This window comes from Phascolarctos cinereus, unplaced genomic scaffold (genome assembly GCF_003287225.1).
Source record: "Phascolarctos cinereus isolate Bilbo 61053 unplaced genomic scaffold, phaCin_HiC Scaffold_4;HRSCAF=312, whole genome shotgun sequence".
Classification (NCBI taxonomy): Eukaryota; Metazoa; Chordata; class Mammalia; order Diprotodontia; family Phascolarctidae; genus Phascolarctos; species Phascolarctos cinereus.
The window spans coordinates 140908188-140925268 of record NW_027555847.1 but is presented as its reverse complement, the minus strand read 5'-3'; the positions used below and the strand labels follow the sequence as shown (position 1 = coordinate 140925268).

Below are 17081 nucleotides of genomic sequence, written 5' to 3'. Positions count from 1 at the left end.
CTCTGCTTTACCTTGGGAAAGGCAATAATTTGTTAGTTGTCTAGCAATGGATGTTAGTTTGTTTAGTTTTCAAGTTTGACATATATGGAGAATAGAAAAATATTACCACCAATTTTTGGAGTGGTAGGAGAAAATGTTCCAAAGTATATAAGGCAGTGTGAATTGTGGGAAATTAGGAAATTAGAATTTGTTCTACTTTCTCCACAGCAGCAGCAGAAATAAACACACTGCAAACACTAGGTCAGGGCAGCTAGGAGGTACAGTAGATAGAGCACTGGGCTTAGAATCAGGAACACTCATGTTCATGAGTTCAGATCCGGCCTCAGACACTTAGTAGCTGTGTGACCTCCGGCAAGTCACTTAATACTGTCTGCCTCAGTTCCTCAGCTGTAAAATTAGCTGGAGAAGGACATGGCAAACTACTGTACTATTCAAAGAAAACACCAAAAATGGGGTCACAAAGAGTCAGACACAACTGAAAAGACTCAACAACACCGAACACTAGGTCAAGTGACTAGTATGACCCTTTTTTCTCCAGCAGTAATTGTGCAAGCTCCCTCCTCAGGGTTAGCCTAGGTAGCAGCATTTTTAAAGGCAGTAAGTACTTATTAAGAGTTTGTATTGAGACTTCTACCTGTAGGAATGATGTAGAGGAAGAGCTACACGTCTCCAAGAAGGCACCAAACATTCATTAGCAGCAGGCAGAGTAACCTTTGTTTATTCTATAGTCAATGGGAATATTCACCAATACATTCTCCAGAAATGAGTGTAAGTCACAGGAACTTCGTACTTTGGTCAAAGATCTGGGTTTAAATCCTAGCTCTGCCACTTACTAGCAGTGGGACTGGGCAAGTCAGGTTGCTTCTTTGGGCCTCAGTATAAAACGGAGATAATACTTGCAAATACCTACCTCAGAGGGCTGAAGAGCAAATTATGTATGTGAACTGTAATGTCACAGAAATGAATGACATTATTATTATTATTTTGGACAGGGGGAATAGAAAAGGGACATGAATTTTAGGAACTTATAAATTGTAATAAAGAAAGAAACAGCATGGTTAGGGACAAAGCATGCTAGACTTAAAGAGTCAGAAAGAGCTGGATTCAAATCCTGCCTCAGCCACTTACTAGCTGTATGACCTGGGCCAAGTCATTTACCATCTACTGGTCTTGGCTTTCTCATCTGTAAAATGGGGATAGCACCTACCTCTCAGGGTAGTTATGAGAAGGTACTTACAGGGCTTTACAAACCTTCAAGTGCTATGTAAATGTAAGTTGTTATTATTCTTATTACAGAAGTTTTGAATTCTGTGACTTAGAACCAGAAGAACTCAAGATTCTCTAAGATGCCAAATCCCATGATGTGTAAATGATACTCAACAAAAGCAAACACACCCAACATTCTGCCTTGAGATATGAGTTTCATATAAACCAAAGGGTACAGTTAATTCAAATTAACCACGAGGCTAGAATAATGTTCAGTCCTTATCAAGTAGCAATGAAATGGTTAAAAAAAAAAAGGGAACAGTACATGTCTTTCTACAGTCCAACGGTCCCAAAAGGCACTAGATACATCCAGTTTAACATGGTGACAGATCCAGCAGTCACCGCCAGGGGGCACAAAATCGTTCTGCAGTGAGTCAGGTAGAGTAACATTTCTTATCAGACAGCTCCTCTACCATGAGGTCTAATGTTCAGGAACAGAAGCCCAAGGGGCAGGAAGTAGGAGGCTTGCATAATTAGTGTGTTTTATTAAATAGTTAATGCATTGTTTCTTACTCATTTGGAACGGCTGTATTGACAGCAGCAAGTAAAGCTTCCTATGTAAGTTTCCGCAGCTAGATTCTTTTGGCCCTGTTTTTTGTTGGTGTTTTTTTTTCCCTTCCCACTAAAGAAAATACAACTTCTGCAAGACCCAGATCATTTTAGCTTTGAGTGAAAGCCCCATTGTCTCTTCTTGCTACGCAGCAGGAAAAACCCTGCATAGCAGGGCCGTTATCTCCACCAAAAGCTTTTCACTGTTTGGTCTGGATGGAGAGGGCGTTCATTTTTCCTTGCTCCACTCAAAGGGAAGGAAAGGGGTCAAAGCACTCAAGGGGTTTTCTTCACAAAGCAGTGCTCTCTGAATCATTCTCAATGTCCAACAATAGGCGGCTGGCCAGGTCCTTGCTCACTGGCTCCATGTGGATTTCAGGAAAGAGGTTGCGAAGCTGTTCTGGAACATTAGAATTGGAGTCTGGATAGAAACAGGAAAAAACAATGTCATCAATAAATTGTAGAGGGCAGGCCCTTAAGGAACAGCGCAAGGGGGATGGTTTACTTAAGACTGTATCCATGTACACACATGCTGTCCTGTCCAACAGATGGGCAATCAGGAATCAGGTTCCTAGCAGAGGGGTGGAGGCATCAACTAGCCTAGTGACACTCCACTCCACTAAAACCACTCCCCAGGTCTAGTTTCCTAGTCTGTGGAACGGAACTAAAAATCTCTATCCTCAATGCCCGACAAGCTGTTGTGAGGATCACATGGGCAAAGGTAATGGGAAAACACTGTGAAGAACCATACAAACTTCACACATGGTGTGCTTATGGTGTTCTCTATTCGAACACTGGTATTTTTTTCCCTTAGTTCTGCTCAGCCTAGCAGATCTTCGTAGTGAAGGGAAAGAAAAAAACCTTAGAAACTGGTCCTCAGATATAAATGTTATGATAGGAGTAGGGAGCCTTCTTGCCAATTGCTCTATTAGAAGCTTTCTACAGCAACTTTTGCCAGAGAAAAAGGTTGGTTTCACTTGTCAGAAACTGTCCCCTGAGAACAGACAGTCTTGCCCTACTGAAATTAGTGCTGTGCTACCCCGGAACAGGCAGAAGAAACCTGGCTAGGATGTCAAATGGAAGTTCCTCAAAGGAAACTGGAACTTGGTGCTCTGAACAGTTAAAAGGGGTGGGCTAGCAGAACGTAAACAAGTCCCTTTATGAGGTAGGACAATAGCATGTAACTGCTGCAGTCTTCCAAAGTGTACAAAGGCATTAACTAGTGCCAGGAATAAGTCCTACTAAAAACAACGTCTCCCTAAATATACTAAACCCCTAACAAATCTTTCCAAAACCTCCACCAGGCTAATGTCTGCTGCTGGGGGCCCGAACGATAAAGGAGATAATGGTATTTGTGCCACTGCCATCAGAAGCTTGGCAGGGTGGGAAAAACATCGAACTAGAATGAAGGTAACAGAGCCTCAAACTCTGTCACTCGCCAGCCACGTGACAAAGGCCATGCCAATACCTCCTTCTAAGCCTCGACTTCTCATCAGTGAAACGGAAATAACTTTTTCAGCTTGCCATAAAGAGAGGCTGTATATAATATGTAAAGTGCCTTGGCAGTTTTAAATTGCTATGGAAATGTTAGCTAAAAATAACAATGAATAAATGATTAGGATATAAGAAAAAAGACAGCAACACATCATACTTGGGCAGATGGGGAATAGAACCTAGGTATAACGGTGGGAGGGAAAGGCAGCTGTGCTTTACTTCCCAGTATGAACATCAGGAGGTCCATGCTGGGTCAGGCTCATTTTAGCTCTGAAAAAGACAGCAAGAGTTGAGTTATAGAAGAATACAATTCTTCACATTACCTTCAAAGTGTAGGAAATGCTAACAATGTTCTAGTTTCTCTTATTAAACCACAGAGCTTTGTCCTCTACAGATTCAACTACAACTTTTGCTGTATCTTTTGCTCCTGTTTTACCTTCTTAGGGTAACATGATCCATATATCCACTATCCTGTATCTCAATCAGTAGGGGTACTTTTTATTTGTCCTAAATGTATCTTTCTTAAGCTAAAAGGGATTATCAGCCTGGTTGGATCTGCAGGAGCTGAGCTGTGATTATGTTTCATTAAGATTAACAGATATTTATCAGTATGCTGGTTTATGCAGTGCCTCCTACAGGAGCCCTCCTTCAGCGCTGCACTGGGCTGAGAAGTCTTGGGTGTTTGCAAAGAGATACACTCAAGTTAGTAAATCTGGGTTTTTCAACCCTACTCTGCTACTACTTACTAGCTCTATGACTTCTGGTAAGTCACTTCACTTTCTTAAGCCTCAGTTTCCCTATCTGTAAAATGTGGATAATATCACCTGCCATGTCAGCCTCATAGAAGTAAATGAGTACCAAAATGAAAATGTATACCAAAATAAACTGTCACTTAGTAAGTGCTAAAAAAAAAAATAAAACAAAACCAAAAAAACAAAAACTAGTGAGCATGGGAAGAAAAGAGGGAAAGCAAGAGAAGAGGGCTTTGAGCCCTCAGGAAAAGTGAGCCCTGCATGTTACAGCATACAGAGTAGGAACATGTGACTAAGGTGAGCAATTTTTCTATGCATATTTAGTTCATATGCTGAGACTTCTCAAACTCTAGAGCAGATTTTTGCTCTCAAAAGGCTTGTGGAAAGTATGATGGCATTCCAAAGGAAGAACGTTAGATGGTTGCAGTCAGTCCTACAGTCTCAGTACAAAGCTGAGGAAAACTCCCCCCCTCTGACCTTAATCCCTTGGACAAGGTGAAAGTGATCATCAATGACCATGGGGGACTTTCTGCTTCAAGGTGTCCTGAGTGATTCTGGTCACCATGATCCTGTGCAAAAAAAGCTTTGGGATAATAAAGATCCCTCCATCTTCACTACAGACATTACCTGAGGTCAATTCAGTGACTACAAAAGCCAGGTTGTCTGCTGCTCAGAAGTCCAGGCCCCCATCTGACCCCGAGAAGAACCTGTAAAGTCACTAGCATGCAGGCACTGCTGGGGCCACAAAGTGGGCCAAGGCTTTCCTTTCTCCCAGATCCCCCCTGGCCAATCATCCTCTCTTGCTGCTATGGCTTTAGCTCCTCCCTCCCCCCATCACGGCTGCTTCTCACCGGTCTCTTCTCCCTTCCCTCCAGCCTTCACATCCCTGAACTTCTAGCTACTAAGAACACTGATTTCCCATGGTTTGCAAACTAACCCCTCTCTACGACATCATCTTTAAACACCAAGCCTTCAGATCTTGATGAGTCCTAGACTTTTTGTTGATTTCTGGGTTGCTGGACTTCTAGACAATTAATGACTTAAAATTATTTTATTAACAGAAACTTAATCGTTTTGGGTAACTTTGGCCCCCTTTTCTCTATGCCTCAGTTTCCATATCTATAAAATAAGAGGGCTAAAGGGGACTGGGCTAGATGGCCCCTGAGATCTCTTCTAGCTATAGATCAATGGCCATGTGATCTCTAAGGTACAACTGTCTGATTACTGCCAGCATTTCCTGTGGGATTGACACAGTACCTACCTTGAAGTCAACACAGGTATAGCCTTTATGCTCTGTGCAAAGCACTTAACCAACACCAAGTTCCATAATTTATTTTACCAGATACATTCCTACTGACTGATTCAATTAGATGTTTAGCTGTAAACAAACTTACTCTCACCATTTTTCCTCATGGGTCAAATTGGATAAATAGCGTAATGTACGCAATCCCGGGCTCAAAGTCTGGAACACCTGGGGTTCGGCATCTATCTGATGTTCACTAGCTGCTGCATGACTGGGGGCAAATTACTGAGCCTCTCTGAAATTCCATTTCCTCTTCTGTGGAAAGGGGATGACACTGAAGTACCTACCGTGCAATGCTGTTATAAGAGTCACATAGAATAATGTTTACAAACTGCTACAAGAACCTTAAAGCTCCACAGAAACGTCAGTGAATGGTTTTGCCAATAACATGTGGGCAGACAGGGGCACCTTGCCTCCTAAATGCCCCCTCTCATTGGTCTGAGGTGGAGGGGCAGATCTCCATCTCAACCAGAGCTATCTTTCCAAAGGCCACCTTATATTTGTGTACATAGGGAAAGTGAGGATGATGCCTCTGCAAACGTGGACACACCGAGGATAAACATCAGGTCCTGCCCGAATGAGATGGACTTTACCTTAAGAGATCGTTCTCCCCCTCCTTCAGTATACTGTGGGGAGACAGGAGAGAGCTGCTGTTCTAGAAAGAGAAATGCATGTCACCCTTCCCCCTTCCTCTTAAAACTCTCTTTTGAACATAGGATGGGCCCAGCAACTCTCCACCCCTCTACCCCCTCCCCACCAAAAAAAAAAAAGAAAAAGAAAAAAAAAGTGGCTTTTTCAGCATGCATATTCTAATAATGAAATACCCCTTCAAACAAGCTTACTTCTAATCACAGGAGCTCACTTCTGCTGGTGGTCATATAAAAAGGATTTCAACAACTGGCTGGATGCTCCAGAATGGGAAGAGTTTAGTCACTGATTTCAGACCACTCCCCTCTACAACCACTTCTCTCCATTCAAGGAGAGAGGCATCAGAGCCTAGAAAGGCCATTCTCTATTATCAGAGGACACTTAACACACATGGAAGATAGTTACTCACCACTCCAAAGATGGAGAAAAATGGCCCTTGGATTTAGGTCTAATACTTCACAAAGTCAGATCACTATTCAGCAGCCACTTATTTAGAGACATAGAGTTAAAATGACAGTGACTAAAAGGAGACGATCATGTGACTGTGTAGACTACTCACCCCTAAAAACATTTCCTTTAACTATGGCCAAAGGGAATGGCCTTTCCCCATAAACTTGTGGTTTTGTGCCTCCAAAGGACACAAGCACAGGACTTGGGAGTCAGGAAGACCTGAGTTCAAAATGCTACCTGAGACACTGTGGCAGAACCTGCGTCCCGCTGTGTGATTCCAGGCACGTCACTCACCCACTGCGAGCCTCAGAAATAATCATAGCACCTGTCTCACAGGGTTGTGAGGGTCAAATAAGTTAAAATATGTCAAGTGTTGTGCAATTCTCACAGTGCTATCCAAATGCCAGCTAACATTAAGTATTATCCCACTGGCTATTTACAAGAAGCTGGGCTTTAGAATTTTGGGGGGATGGGTAGGACTCAACAAAATGGACAGTTCTCTTTTACTGACCAATGTGGTGACCATGTCTTCATCTGCAAAATGGGCACATATTTAGAGGAATGTGGTGAGGCTCCAGTGAGATGATAAATGTAAAGTATCCCTTAAATGTGAATCATTATCACTGTCAAGTCAGTCATACAGGGTGTGAGTATTATTACTCCCTCCTGTCAGCGTAGTCGTGTTACCACAGGTTTACATTCCAAAAGACTTTCTTTATGATCAGCATGTTAGTGGGTAGATGAACACATGAAATTGTGAAGCTCAAGCTACACCACTGACCAGATGTGGCTGCTGAATGTAGCTATTAGGATAGATTACCGTTAAATGGCAGCTAATACAAGGCAGTCTGGAGGCTAAAGAAGCAATAAGGCCAATCTCAGGACACCTGCTAACAGACCCGTGAACATATTTAGGATCCATATTAATTCAGGGCAAGCGTGAAATAAAGCCACTGCTTCTTAGGTCATGCACTATTAGTGGGGATGCAGGCAAGCAGGGTTAGGATAACCAGTTAGTAACAGGCACTTGTGCACAAGTATGATCGTGAATTAGCAAAAAATATTCTGGCCAATCATATGCCTTTTCCTTACCATTAAACTTCCAATTTCAGTTCCTACTGAATAATGCAGGTCATACATCTAAATTATTTAATAAAATTGTTCAATTAGAATAATCTTTTTCTATAAGCTATTACTTCAACATTACTATGCCTTACACTGCCATCTTACTCAAGAGGGCAAAAAACTCAAGCAAGAAATATCTTTTTCAGGGCTGCTTTGCTTGAGGGACAATTAAAAGATGGTTCCCATTTATATACAGAAAATTTCCATTCTTGGGTACTAGGACCGTATCTGCTGCAAGGCCATTGTTGATGTCTGCTGGGACAGCTACCGTTTTACCAGAAACCCACCTCTTTGTTCTCAATGTCTCAATTCAATGCCTTTAAATTCAGTGCTACTGTTTTCAAGAACATGTTTCTCCCAAGTTTCTTAAGTGACTACATTATTCAGGAACACTGGCCCTTTCAGGGAGTGCATAAAGTGACTAAAACGGCCTACTTTTAAAAATATCCAGACGCAGCATGATCTAGTGGAAAGATCACTGTATCTGGAATCCAAAGGTCTGGGTCTGAGTCTCTGTCACCCAGTATTACCCATGCAGTACTTGACCTTTCGAAGAACATTCTGTCAACTGTAAAATGGGAGACCTTAATTAGGTGATCCATAGCTGGGTTCTTAACTTGGGGGTCCATGAATTTCTTTTTTTTAAATATACTGACAAATGTATTTCAATATAATTGGCTTCCTTTGTAATCCTATGCATTCTGTTTTGTGCTTTTAAAAAGGAGTCCACAGGCTTCACCAAACTGTCAAGGGGGTCCATGATACACAAAAAATTTAAGAATGTCTGACTTATAGTATTCTTTCTAGCCTTGAATCCTAATACCCTATGAATGTTTATGACAAGAATGATTTATATACTACTGGTATTTCTTGTATGACCACAGGTAAATGGCCTCTAATACGGCCTTGAAAGAACTCCTAAAACGATGTTAATTCGGTGATACAAAGCCAATGAGGTTATGTGGAATTCCTGGATTTTGGGGCTTGCTTCAAAGAATTACTGTCTGACAAGCTTCCAAAGATCATCTGACAAATTATATTCAGTAAATTAAGCATAATTTTAATGAATCACGTAAAGCAATACCCAACATAAACACACCTTACATAACAATGGAATTAAATGCAGTCTGATTCAGGCTCATTTCATTGTATTTTCATTCACACAGAAGTACATCATTTTGGTGCTTTGCAGCTCAAGCCACAAGATTCTGAGGGGCCCAATTCACACTGACAAATGGCTTCCATGCCCTAAGTTGGTGGTGGTTTTGCACTGACTACAACTACAACCTTCTTTCTCCTACACAAACTACTGGGGACAATAAGGGTGGGGCAGTCAAGGGCTGGATGGGAGACAGTATCCCTCCCTGCTGCACTCTGGCCTTTAAAAAAAAAAAAAGGTCACTGGGATTTGTACAAGAAACCAATGTAAGGCTGGAGGCTATTTTTCCTTTGGCTAAGGAGAGCTTGTACAAAAGTCACACAACTTGAGGTCTATTTTTCGCATAAGGCTGATTAAAGCAATTCCCTGACATAATGGAAACCCTTCCCCCAGAAACTAGTATGGACAGATCCTCTGGGAATAGTTCAGCTGATCCAGATAACACTTTTCACAAAGGTCACATGGTTTAAAAGAAAGCAAATGCCAACATGCATTTTAGAAAGCAAGGGATTTATTAGAAATCTTTCAGGGAGCATTTTTTTGGGTCCTCAGCAATTCAAACTGCACATGGGTAGGTTCCATGCAGTTAACACAAATTAACACAAATTGAAGGTAAAAAGCTCGAGATGCAAAGAACACAGCTTCCTGTGCTAATTGAACCCAAATTCTTTTTAGCTGGGAGCCAGAAACACATAAATCACAACTAGATGCAGCAAGGGCTGGCTGGAGCTTGTTTAACAGAAAACAAGAGAGACCACTGTCATATTTCTTCATGGTGAAATGAGTTCTCAACCAATTGGGTTTTGTTGTTCCTGCTACTTAGGTACCTCTACTGTTATCAACTGTCCTGCTGTAAAATGCAGAAACAATGCCTACTGGTCATGGGGTGGATGGCACCAAAAGAACCACAATATGGCACCAAGTAGTGGAACAGTGAGTATGGAGTCAAAAGCACATATGCAAAATACATATACAGGCAACACAGCTAAGTAGGAGCATGAGGGGCTACAATGCAGGCTATTTCTGGTTGTTACAAACCTCAGTCCTGGCCATCTTCCCAACCTGTGAAGGCATTAGGAAGTACATCTATTAGACATCTCCAAACAAACTGGCTTTCTTTCTAGAAAGGCACAGCGTCATCAAAAAGGAATCAATCATTTAACAACCAAACTAGTACGTTATAAAGAAAAGCATACATCTCCTGAAAAGCTGGTGAAAGATGCAAATTCTAATGAAGCAATCAATTAATGGCATCATGGATTTTGTTTCTACATTCTACCTATGCAACTGTGGCTCAGCAAATGCAGTAACCAAATGTGGGTTCAGACTTCTAGATCTTAGATTTTTTCACCTATAAAATGAGAGAGACGGCCTAGAAGATCTCAAAGGTCCTTTCCAGCTTTATGCATTTAAAAATGTTTGTTAGAGGAGGGGTCCACAGGCTTCACCATACCTTGGGGCTTTGCATAAGACAATAATATGGATATTGGCTAGTTTTCAGCTAGAAAGTTAAAAGCACAGCTTCAAACAAAAATGGCATGTCTACCACTTCCACAAAATGTCCAGTGCTGAGAATGGGGCAGGTAATTAATGTCTGAGGCTTACTAACGATCTATGTGTGTATATATAAATATACACACATAATATTTATGTATATGCATATACATGTATACACACATAATATTTATGTGTATATATATATGTATATATGTATATATGTGTATATATATGTACACACACATACACGCTAAATACAGGTGTCCTAAAATGAAACACTGTCATCAGTCTGAATTTTTTTTTGGTGCGGGGATGGGGAGGACCCAGTGGCTCTAGATTTGTGATTTCACTAGTACAGGGAACTCCTACTACTGGTGCATATCAGAAACTCATCAATAACTGACTTATAGTTTTAGTTTCCTGGGGCACTTAGGGATTGTCTTGCTTAAGGTCACAGTGCAAACAGAGGAAGGATTTGAACCCTGCCCTTCACAACTCCAAGGCTGACTTTCTATTACACCATGCTGTTTAAGTAAATTAATCCTGTTATCAGCAACCAAATCAATAAAAAACTTATTGGTCAGCTGCTTGGAGGCAGCATAGAACAGACAAAAAAGTAATGGCCTGGGAGGTGAAGACAAGGGCTCTAGTTTGAGCTCTTCTACTAATCCGCTGTGTGACCACAGCGAGTTGTTTCACTTTTCTGGGCCTCAATTTTCTCACCTGTTAAACGAGAAGGTCCTTTCAGTTCTAACATTCTATGTTGCAGGGCCCTCTGTACCCATCTCTACCCTGCTCTAAAATGTTATGAGTACTTACTAAATGCTTTCTTCACCATGCTAGCTTTCCATTCTGATATACTATGTGCAAACGAAGTTTCAGAGGACTTAGCAGAGGAAGGGTGGTTTTTGGTGCTGGGAGCAAAAAGAACAATCACCAATATGGCCATGCTGAGGTGGACTTCACACACTGTAAAACCGGTCCAGTTCTTCTGGAGAGCAATTTGGAACCTGCTCCCAACTGAACAGAAAATAAGAAGATAGCATCCCAGGTTGCCTGTAGCATATTGCTTTGGTATCTCATAGCTCACACATTAAAAAATCTGTGCTGCCCTACAGGGAGTACGTGTAAATCTGTGATAATCACCAACTACAGTACAATAGGTTTCCACTGCTGTGGGGAGAAAAATCTCTCTTTACCAACTTTACCCTTGAAGCACAAGGTACCAGCACTTTGAAATAGAACCAGGATATAGAAGGAAGGGGTTTTTTTTCATTTAAATATTTTTTTAAAGGTCCTCCAAAGAGGAATACCTACAGATATTCCTGTTTCAATGAAAGTATATCCTTCTTACAGGGAAATGAAGTATTTCGGCCAGAACAACCATGCTGCATGTGCTACCATCATCTCCCTGTAAAAGCAGTTACCTAATCTGCATTTAAATGTAGGGCAGGTCTGAAACACCCACCTGGCCTCTCAACAAATCCAGAACTAACCCCCTGGGCCTGGTCTGCAAACCAACGTAAAGAGAAAGGAGAAAAACACCAGTGAGGTTCGCTACTTACCAGTGACTATTTTGGAAGACGTCTGGGTTGGGATGACAAGGCCACCATCTCCCGCTGAATGAGCTCCAGGAGGGTGGGGAGGAGGGGGGATACTAGGGCGGTTCCTTGGCTTTGGTACTGGTCTTGGTCTCGGTAAGGTACCAGTGTGTGGAGGTGAATGCTGGGCTTGAGAAATCTCTGGGTTACTTGCTGCTTGGGGTTGAGATGTCTGGAGAGCAGGACCCTGTTTTCCCAAAGGCGGTGTCCCAGGAGGGGTTGGCGTCGGGGGCGGGCTGTGAGCTGGCTGCTCCAGTCCGTGCTCACTGACCGGTGCCGCTGGCTGGGGTGGCACCGGACTGTTTAGCTTGGTCTGAGGTGGAGGCGTAGCCTGAGTTGGGGGCTGTGGAGGTGGGTGGTTTGGAGCCTGTATTGGAGAGAGGCTACTGGAGTACCTCCTGGGTGCGGAGAGCTGGGGGGCAGCGGAGGTCTGGCCTGGTGCTTGGTTTGTGTGATTTGGAGGAGAAGGACTTCGAGCGGTTGGCTTTGGTGAGATGGAAGGAGGCTGCTGGGATGCTCCTGAAGAACCCTGACTCCCAGGCTGCCCAGGGGGTGGATTTCCTGGTTTGGGAGGGGCTGGAGCAGGTTTCTTAACAGCTGCATATGGAGGGAAAAAAACAACCCACCAAAGCACCCATTAATAAGAAGAGTTGTGAAATTAGTGCAACTATTCTGGAAATCAATGTGCAATTGTCCCTAAAGTCAGTAAAATGGGAATACCCTTTGACCCAGTGAATCACTATTAGATTAATACTCTCAAGAGATCAAAGGGAAAGGAAAAGGACCCATATATACAGATACATTTATTGCAGCTTTTTTTCGTGGTGACAAAGAACTAGAAACTAAGGGCATACCTGTCAATTGGGGAATATCTGAACAATGTAAAGAAATGCTTTTGTGCAATTTGAAATGAGGAAGAGGACAGCTTTTTGAAAAACCTGGGAAGATTTTCAAGAGATGATGCAGTTGGGGAACAAAACCAGGAGAAAAAATTATACCATTAACAGCACTATAAAAGCAAGCAACTTATGGACTGTGATCAAAGCAGTGATTAACCATGAGAGCAGTGAGGAAGAAAACGTCACCCATCCCCTGAGAGGGAAGTAATGAGCATATCTACAGTGAGACACGCTTTTTGGTCTTGTTGACTGTATGTATTTGTTATGAGGGTTTCCCCCCCCCTTCATTTTTCAATAAGGGGAGCAGATGGGAGGAAAAGAAAATAGGTTTTTGTTAACTGAAAAATAAAAAAAAAATTTTAAACAGAGTTGCCACCAGCTAGTCAAGCACTTTATTGCACAGGCATTCAAAGAAGCCTTTATTTGAAATGTTCCTTCAACAACAAAAACCCAACCCATTAGTACCGGCAATCCTGTACTTAAAGACCCCTCCCTCCATCCTGCTTTTCCAAAGCCACCTCCATCATGGATGTAACAACAACAAAAAGCAAAACGAGCTTTTACAGGCTGAAATGAAGCAGAAGTGGAAAAGACCTTGAACTCTGCAATCAAAAGCTTGATGGTGAATTACCTGCTAGTATAATATTCTAAACTGCCCCAAGAGTTTCTTCAAGCCAAATCTCCAACACCCTCCTCTCAGTCCTCACCCTCCCTGAGCTCTCTAATCAGACTCCCTATTTCTTGGAAGTGTCTTGCCCCATGGCTTTTGTAATGATATTCTCCTTGTTCTCCTCTGGAACAAGTATAAGCTAACAGGCCTTGGGGAAATTACTCTAAACTATGCTTCAAGCTTCCTCCAAAGCTCTGTCTGGAAGGGGAGGTGACCCTGGGCTCCTGAGGGCTATGACAGTGGTATGCAAACTCTGCAAGGTCCCACCGAGCTGGAAAGGCTGGGACCTGGTTGCTGACTGAATGTTTTCTGAGCACTACTCTAGCCAAGTGTGGACATTACTAGGTAAAATCACCAGCCCAGTGAATCTGAGCAACATAACATGGCATACATGCTGTCCGCTAAGCTGTAATTGGGTTAGAATCTGAGTCAATGAAGTAGGAGCCACACTAACAAAATCGTAGAACTTTAGAAGTAAAGGAGGCTTTAGAAGCTGATGTGCTTAAAGTTCTACTTTACAATAAAAGAAAATGACCTGAGATCAATTGTAAAGTGCTCTCTGAAGACCACTGCCCAAGGTACTGCTGTGAAAAAATTCCAACAAAATGTTGGGGAATTACCAAAATGGTGTGAAAGACAAACAGAAAATGACACTCTATCTCGTAAGAAAACCTCATTCTCAAGGTCTGGTGCCAAAGGACACCCTAGTGGGTGAGGTCATACTAGGTAATACCTAGTGAGTATTAGGGATAGCTAAGGATAAAGAACTGTAGTGCAGGCTCATAGTTCAAATTACAGAATCAGACTTGTGAATTTTTGGGACAGAGATGGTATATACTTGCAGCCATGGACCACAGTGGAATGTGGCTGAGCTCTCTAATGAGGTGGAGGGCCAGACTGAGCCTTGAAGGACATCTACAGTACCCTCCCACCCTGACTTTATTTTAGGTCCTCATTCCCCAACTTTCCTTCTTGTGAATGATCCTTCCATTTGCCATCTGACAAGGTACTAGTGATGGGTTTTTGTCAAAGCACTATGCCTTGAACCCCTGCTTCATACACCCTGCTTTATTCCTTTTCCTCATCCTCCCCCCATCAAAAGCACAAACTGAAAAGTACCATTACCTCGGCGCAGGCAATGAGGGCTGGGGCCGGCTGAATTTTGAGTTGGACCAACTGATAGTTGATTAGAGCCACTAGCTGGCTGGGCTTGGTTCTGCCCTGTCGTTACGTGACTCCCATTTCTCACAGGTGCCGCAGTCGTTGTAGTCACTGACTCCTTGGGTTTAGGAGGGCTGGGGAAGCAAAGTCACATTAGAAGAAAAGAAGATATTCTCTAAAAACAAACAACAAAACATTAAGCAGAGATAGAATGAAAAATATAAAGTTTTTAATGGCTTATTCCAACCAGAGAGCTTTTATCAAAACAGACTAACACAAGGAAATTTTAAATAATGCATATAAAGTGTAACATTTAAAAATTCCAATGTGTATGCATTAAAGTGTGGTGTTTTGACATATCATGTTTTTGCACACAAGACTTAACTGGTTCTCTTAGACTTACTGCAGCTACTAAAAACCCTAAGGTCAAATCCCATTTCCATGATCATCTCCATTTAACAAAGAAGCACTTCTTAGTAACAGCTGATGACCTACTTATTTTAAGCTCTATTTAATATATTCAATTCAAGGGCAATTAAAGAATTTAGGAAAAACCTTAGCATCCACACTAATGTGATCTGGTTATGTAGTGTATGAAACTAGTTAGTTATAAGGTCAGAATACATTTTTATAGGTAGGATAATAACAAATGTGAATGACATTTGCAAATCTGTACAGAATACCTACAGAAATAGTCATATCGTGGAAGAACAATTAGCAAATCAATGATTTAGATTTTGTTTACACTTTTGTCAAAATTAATTGCTGCCTTGGAATATAAGAACATGAGAGTAAGTGAAAATATGTCTGCATTTACCAATTCTTCTTCAGTTAAAAAAAAATTAACAAAAATTTACTGAGCACCTCTATGTGCTAAGCCTTGTGCTTATACCACTGGTTATGTGAGGCATACATAATTAACAATCAAGATGCCTCAAACATTAATATAAAACTGAAATCAGCGTCTCCCTCTAAAAACTAATTTGAACTTCAAGAAATTTTACAAGAGGAATCCATGGCTTCACAAGGCATCAGAATTTGGTATCTGGAGAATGGATAGGAATCTGACCTCACTAGCCCACACACTGCTGGGTACCTTAAAAGAACAGCTGAGACTGACATGTGGCCTACTCTCCTACCAAGTCAGCCTCCTCTCTGTGGGATACAGAGAACAAGGGAATGATTCTGTCCGACCTGAAACTGGAGGACATTTCTTTTCACACACGTACTGCACAAGCTCAATAACAGAAAGAACACCGGACCAGGAGCAAGAAGCCCTAGATTTAAGGCAGAGCTTGACTACTTATTAGCAGCCATGTAACCCTGAGACACTATTATTGCTTCTTTGGGCTTCAGAGGGCTCATCTGAAAGCTGGAAGAAGCAACTTCTACACTATGTTCCTTACAGTGTGGTTGTGAAGATTATATAAAACAGGAGAGGCAAAAGTACTTTTTTGTGACCATAAAGTGCTAGTCAGTGACTGTTGGTAATAATATTAATATACATATTATTGATGGTTTACATGGAAAATAAATACCAAGATGTCCATTATATTAACAGCAATGGTATTAATAAGAATGGTAAATAAGGGAGATTTTCTATTGGTGTTAACAGTGATAATAATACCATGATAATGATAAAGCAACAAATAAGCATGCTGAGTACTGAGGATACAAAGACAAAAGCAAAACAGTGCCTGCCCCCAGGGAATTCACCTTCTAATGAGGGAGACAACATGGATGTAAATAAGTAATACCAGATCTATATGAAGCAGACAGAAGGTAGTTTTAGAGGGAACCAAGAAAGGTCTCTTGTCCAAAAGATGGTACTTTCACTGAATCTTTAAGGAAACCAGGAGGCAGGGGTGAAGGGGGAGCGCACTCCTGGCCTGGGAGACAGGCAGTGTAAAGGAATAGGGAGAGAGAACAATGTGTGAGGGACACACTGAATATGTGTGCTGTACTGTAGCATGTATAGGGATCTAAGGTTGTGGGGGAGGGAAGAATAAAAAAAAAAAAGACAGAACTTGGACAGGTTTTGAAGATGTGAAGAGCTTGGAATGTCAAACAGGGAAGTTTATATTTGGAAATGGAGTCACTAGGAGTATAATGAAGAGTGTGTGGGACAGAGAAACAGCCAGCCAGAGACACAAAGAGAAACAGAGACAGACAATCAGATCTCAATTTTTAACAACGTTGTGGAGGATAGATTTGAATGGGAGGAGACTTAAGGCAGGGAGACCAATCAGGAGTCTGCTGAAATAGTCTGGGAAAGAGGTGCTGAGGGTCTGCATCAGGAGGTGGTAGCTGTGTGAGTAGAGAGAGCCGAGATGTGACGATAAAAATGTAAATCTGGTGACTGACTGGATACATGGGGTGAGCAAAAGTGAAGAGTCAAGGATGACACTCAGGTAGCGAGAAGGATGATGATACACCAGACAGAGAGAGAGAACTTCAGAGGAAGGATGGATTTGGGGATGAAGATCACAAATTCTGTTATGGATAGG

The 17081-nt window shown here is 41.9% G+C and overlaps 1 protein-coding gene across 6 annotated transcripts in view; it reads right to left on the bottom strand.

Annotated features, from left to right (window-relative positions):
- Positions 1-687: 687 nt before the first annotated feature.
- ARHGAP17 (Rho GTPase activating protein 17) overlaps positions 688-17081 on the bottom strand; it is a 129036-nt gene continuing 112642 nt past the window's right edge. For 2 of the 6 annotated variants that reach the window (XM_020995433.2, XM_020995436.2), the window contains 3 exons: positions 14539-14708; positions 11809-12441; positions 688-2236 (listed from right to left, as the gene is read on the bottom strand). In XM_020995433.2, coding sequence (XP_020851092.1) covers positions 2106-2236; positions 11809-12441; positions 14539-14708 — 934 coding nt within the window. In that variant the 3' untranslated portion in view covers positions 688-2105. Of the gene's footprint in view, positions 2237-3466; positions 3580-5957; positions 6020-7554; positions 7603-9784; positions 9809-11808; positions 12442-14538; positions 14709-17081 lie in introns of all 6 variants that reach the window. The other 4 variants (XR_002326287.2, XR_002326286.2, XM_020995435.2 and 1 more) reach the window with 4 other exon arrangements.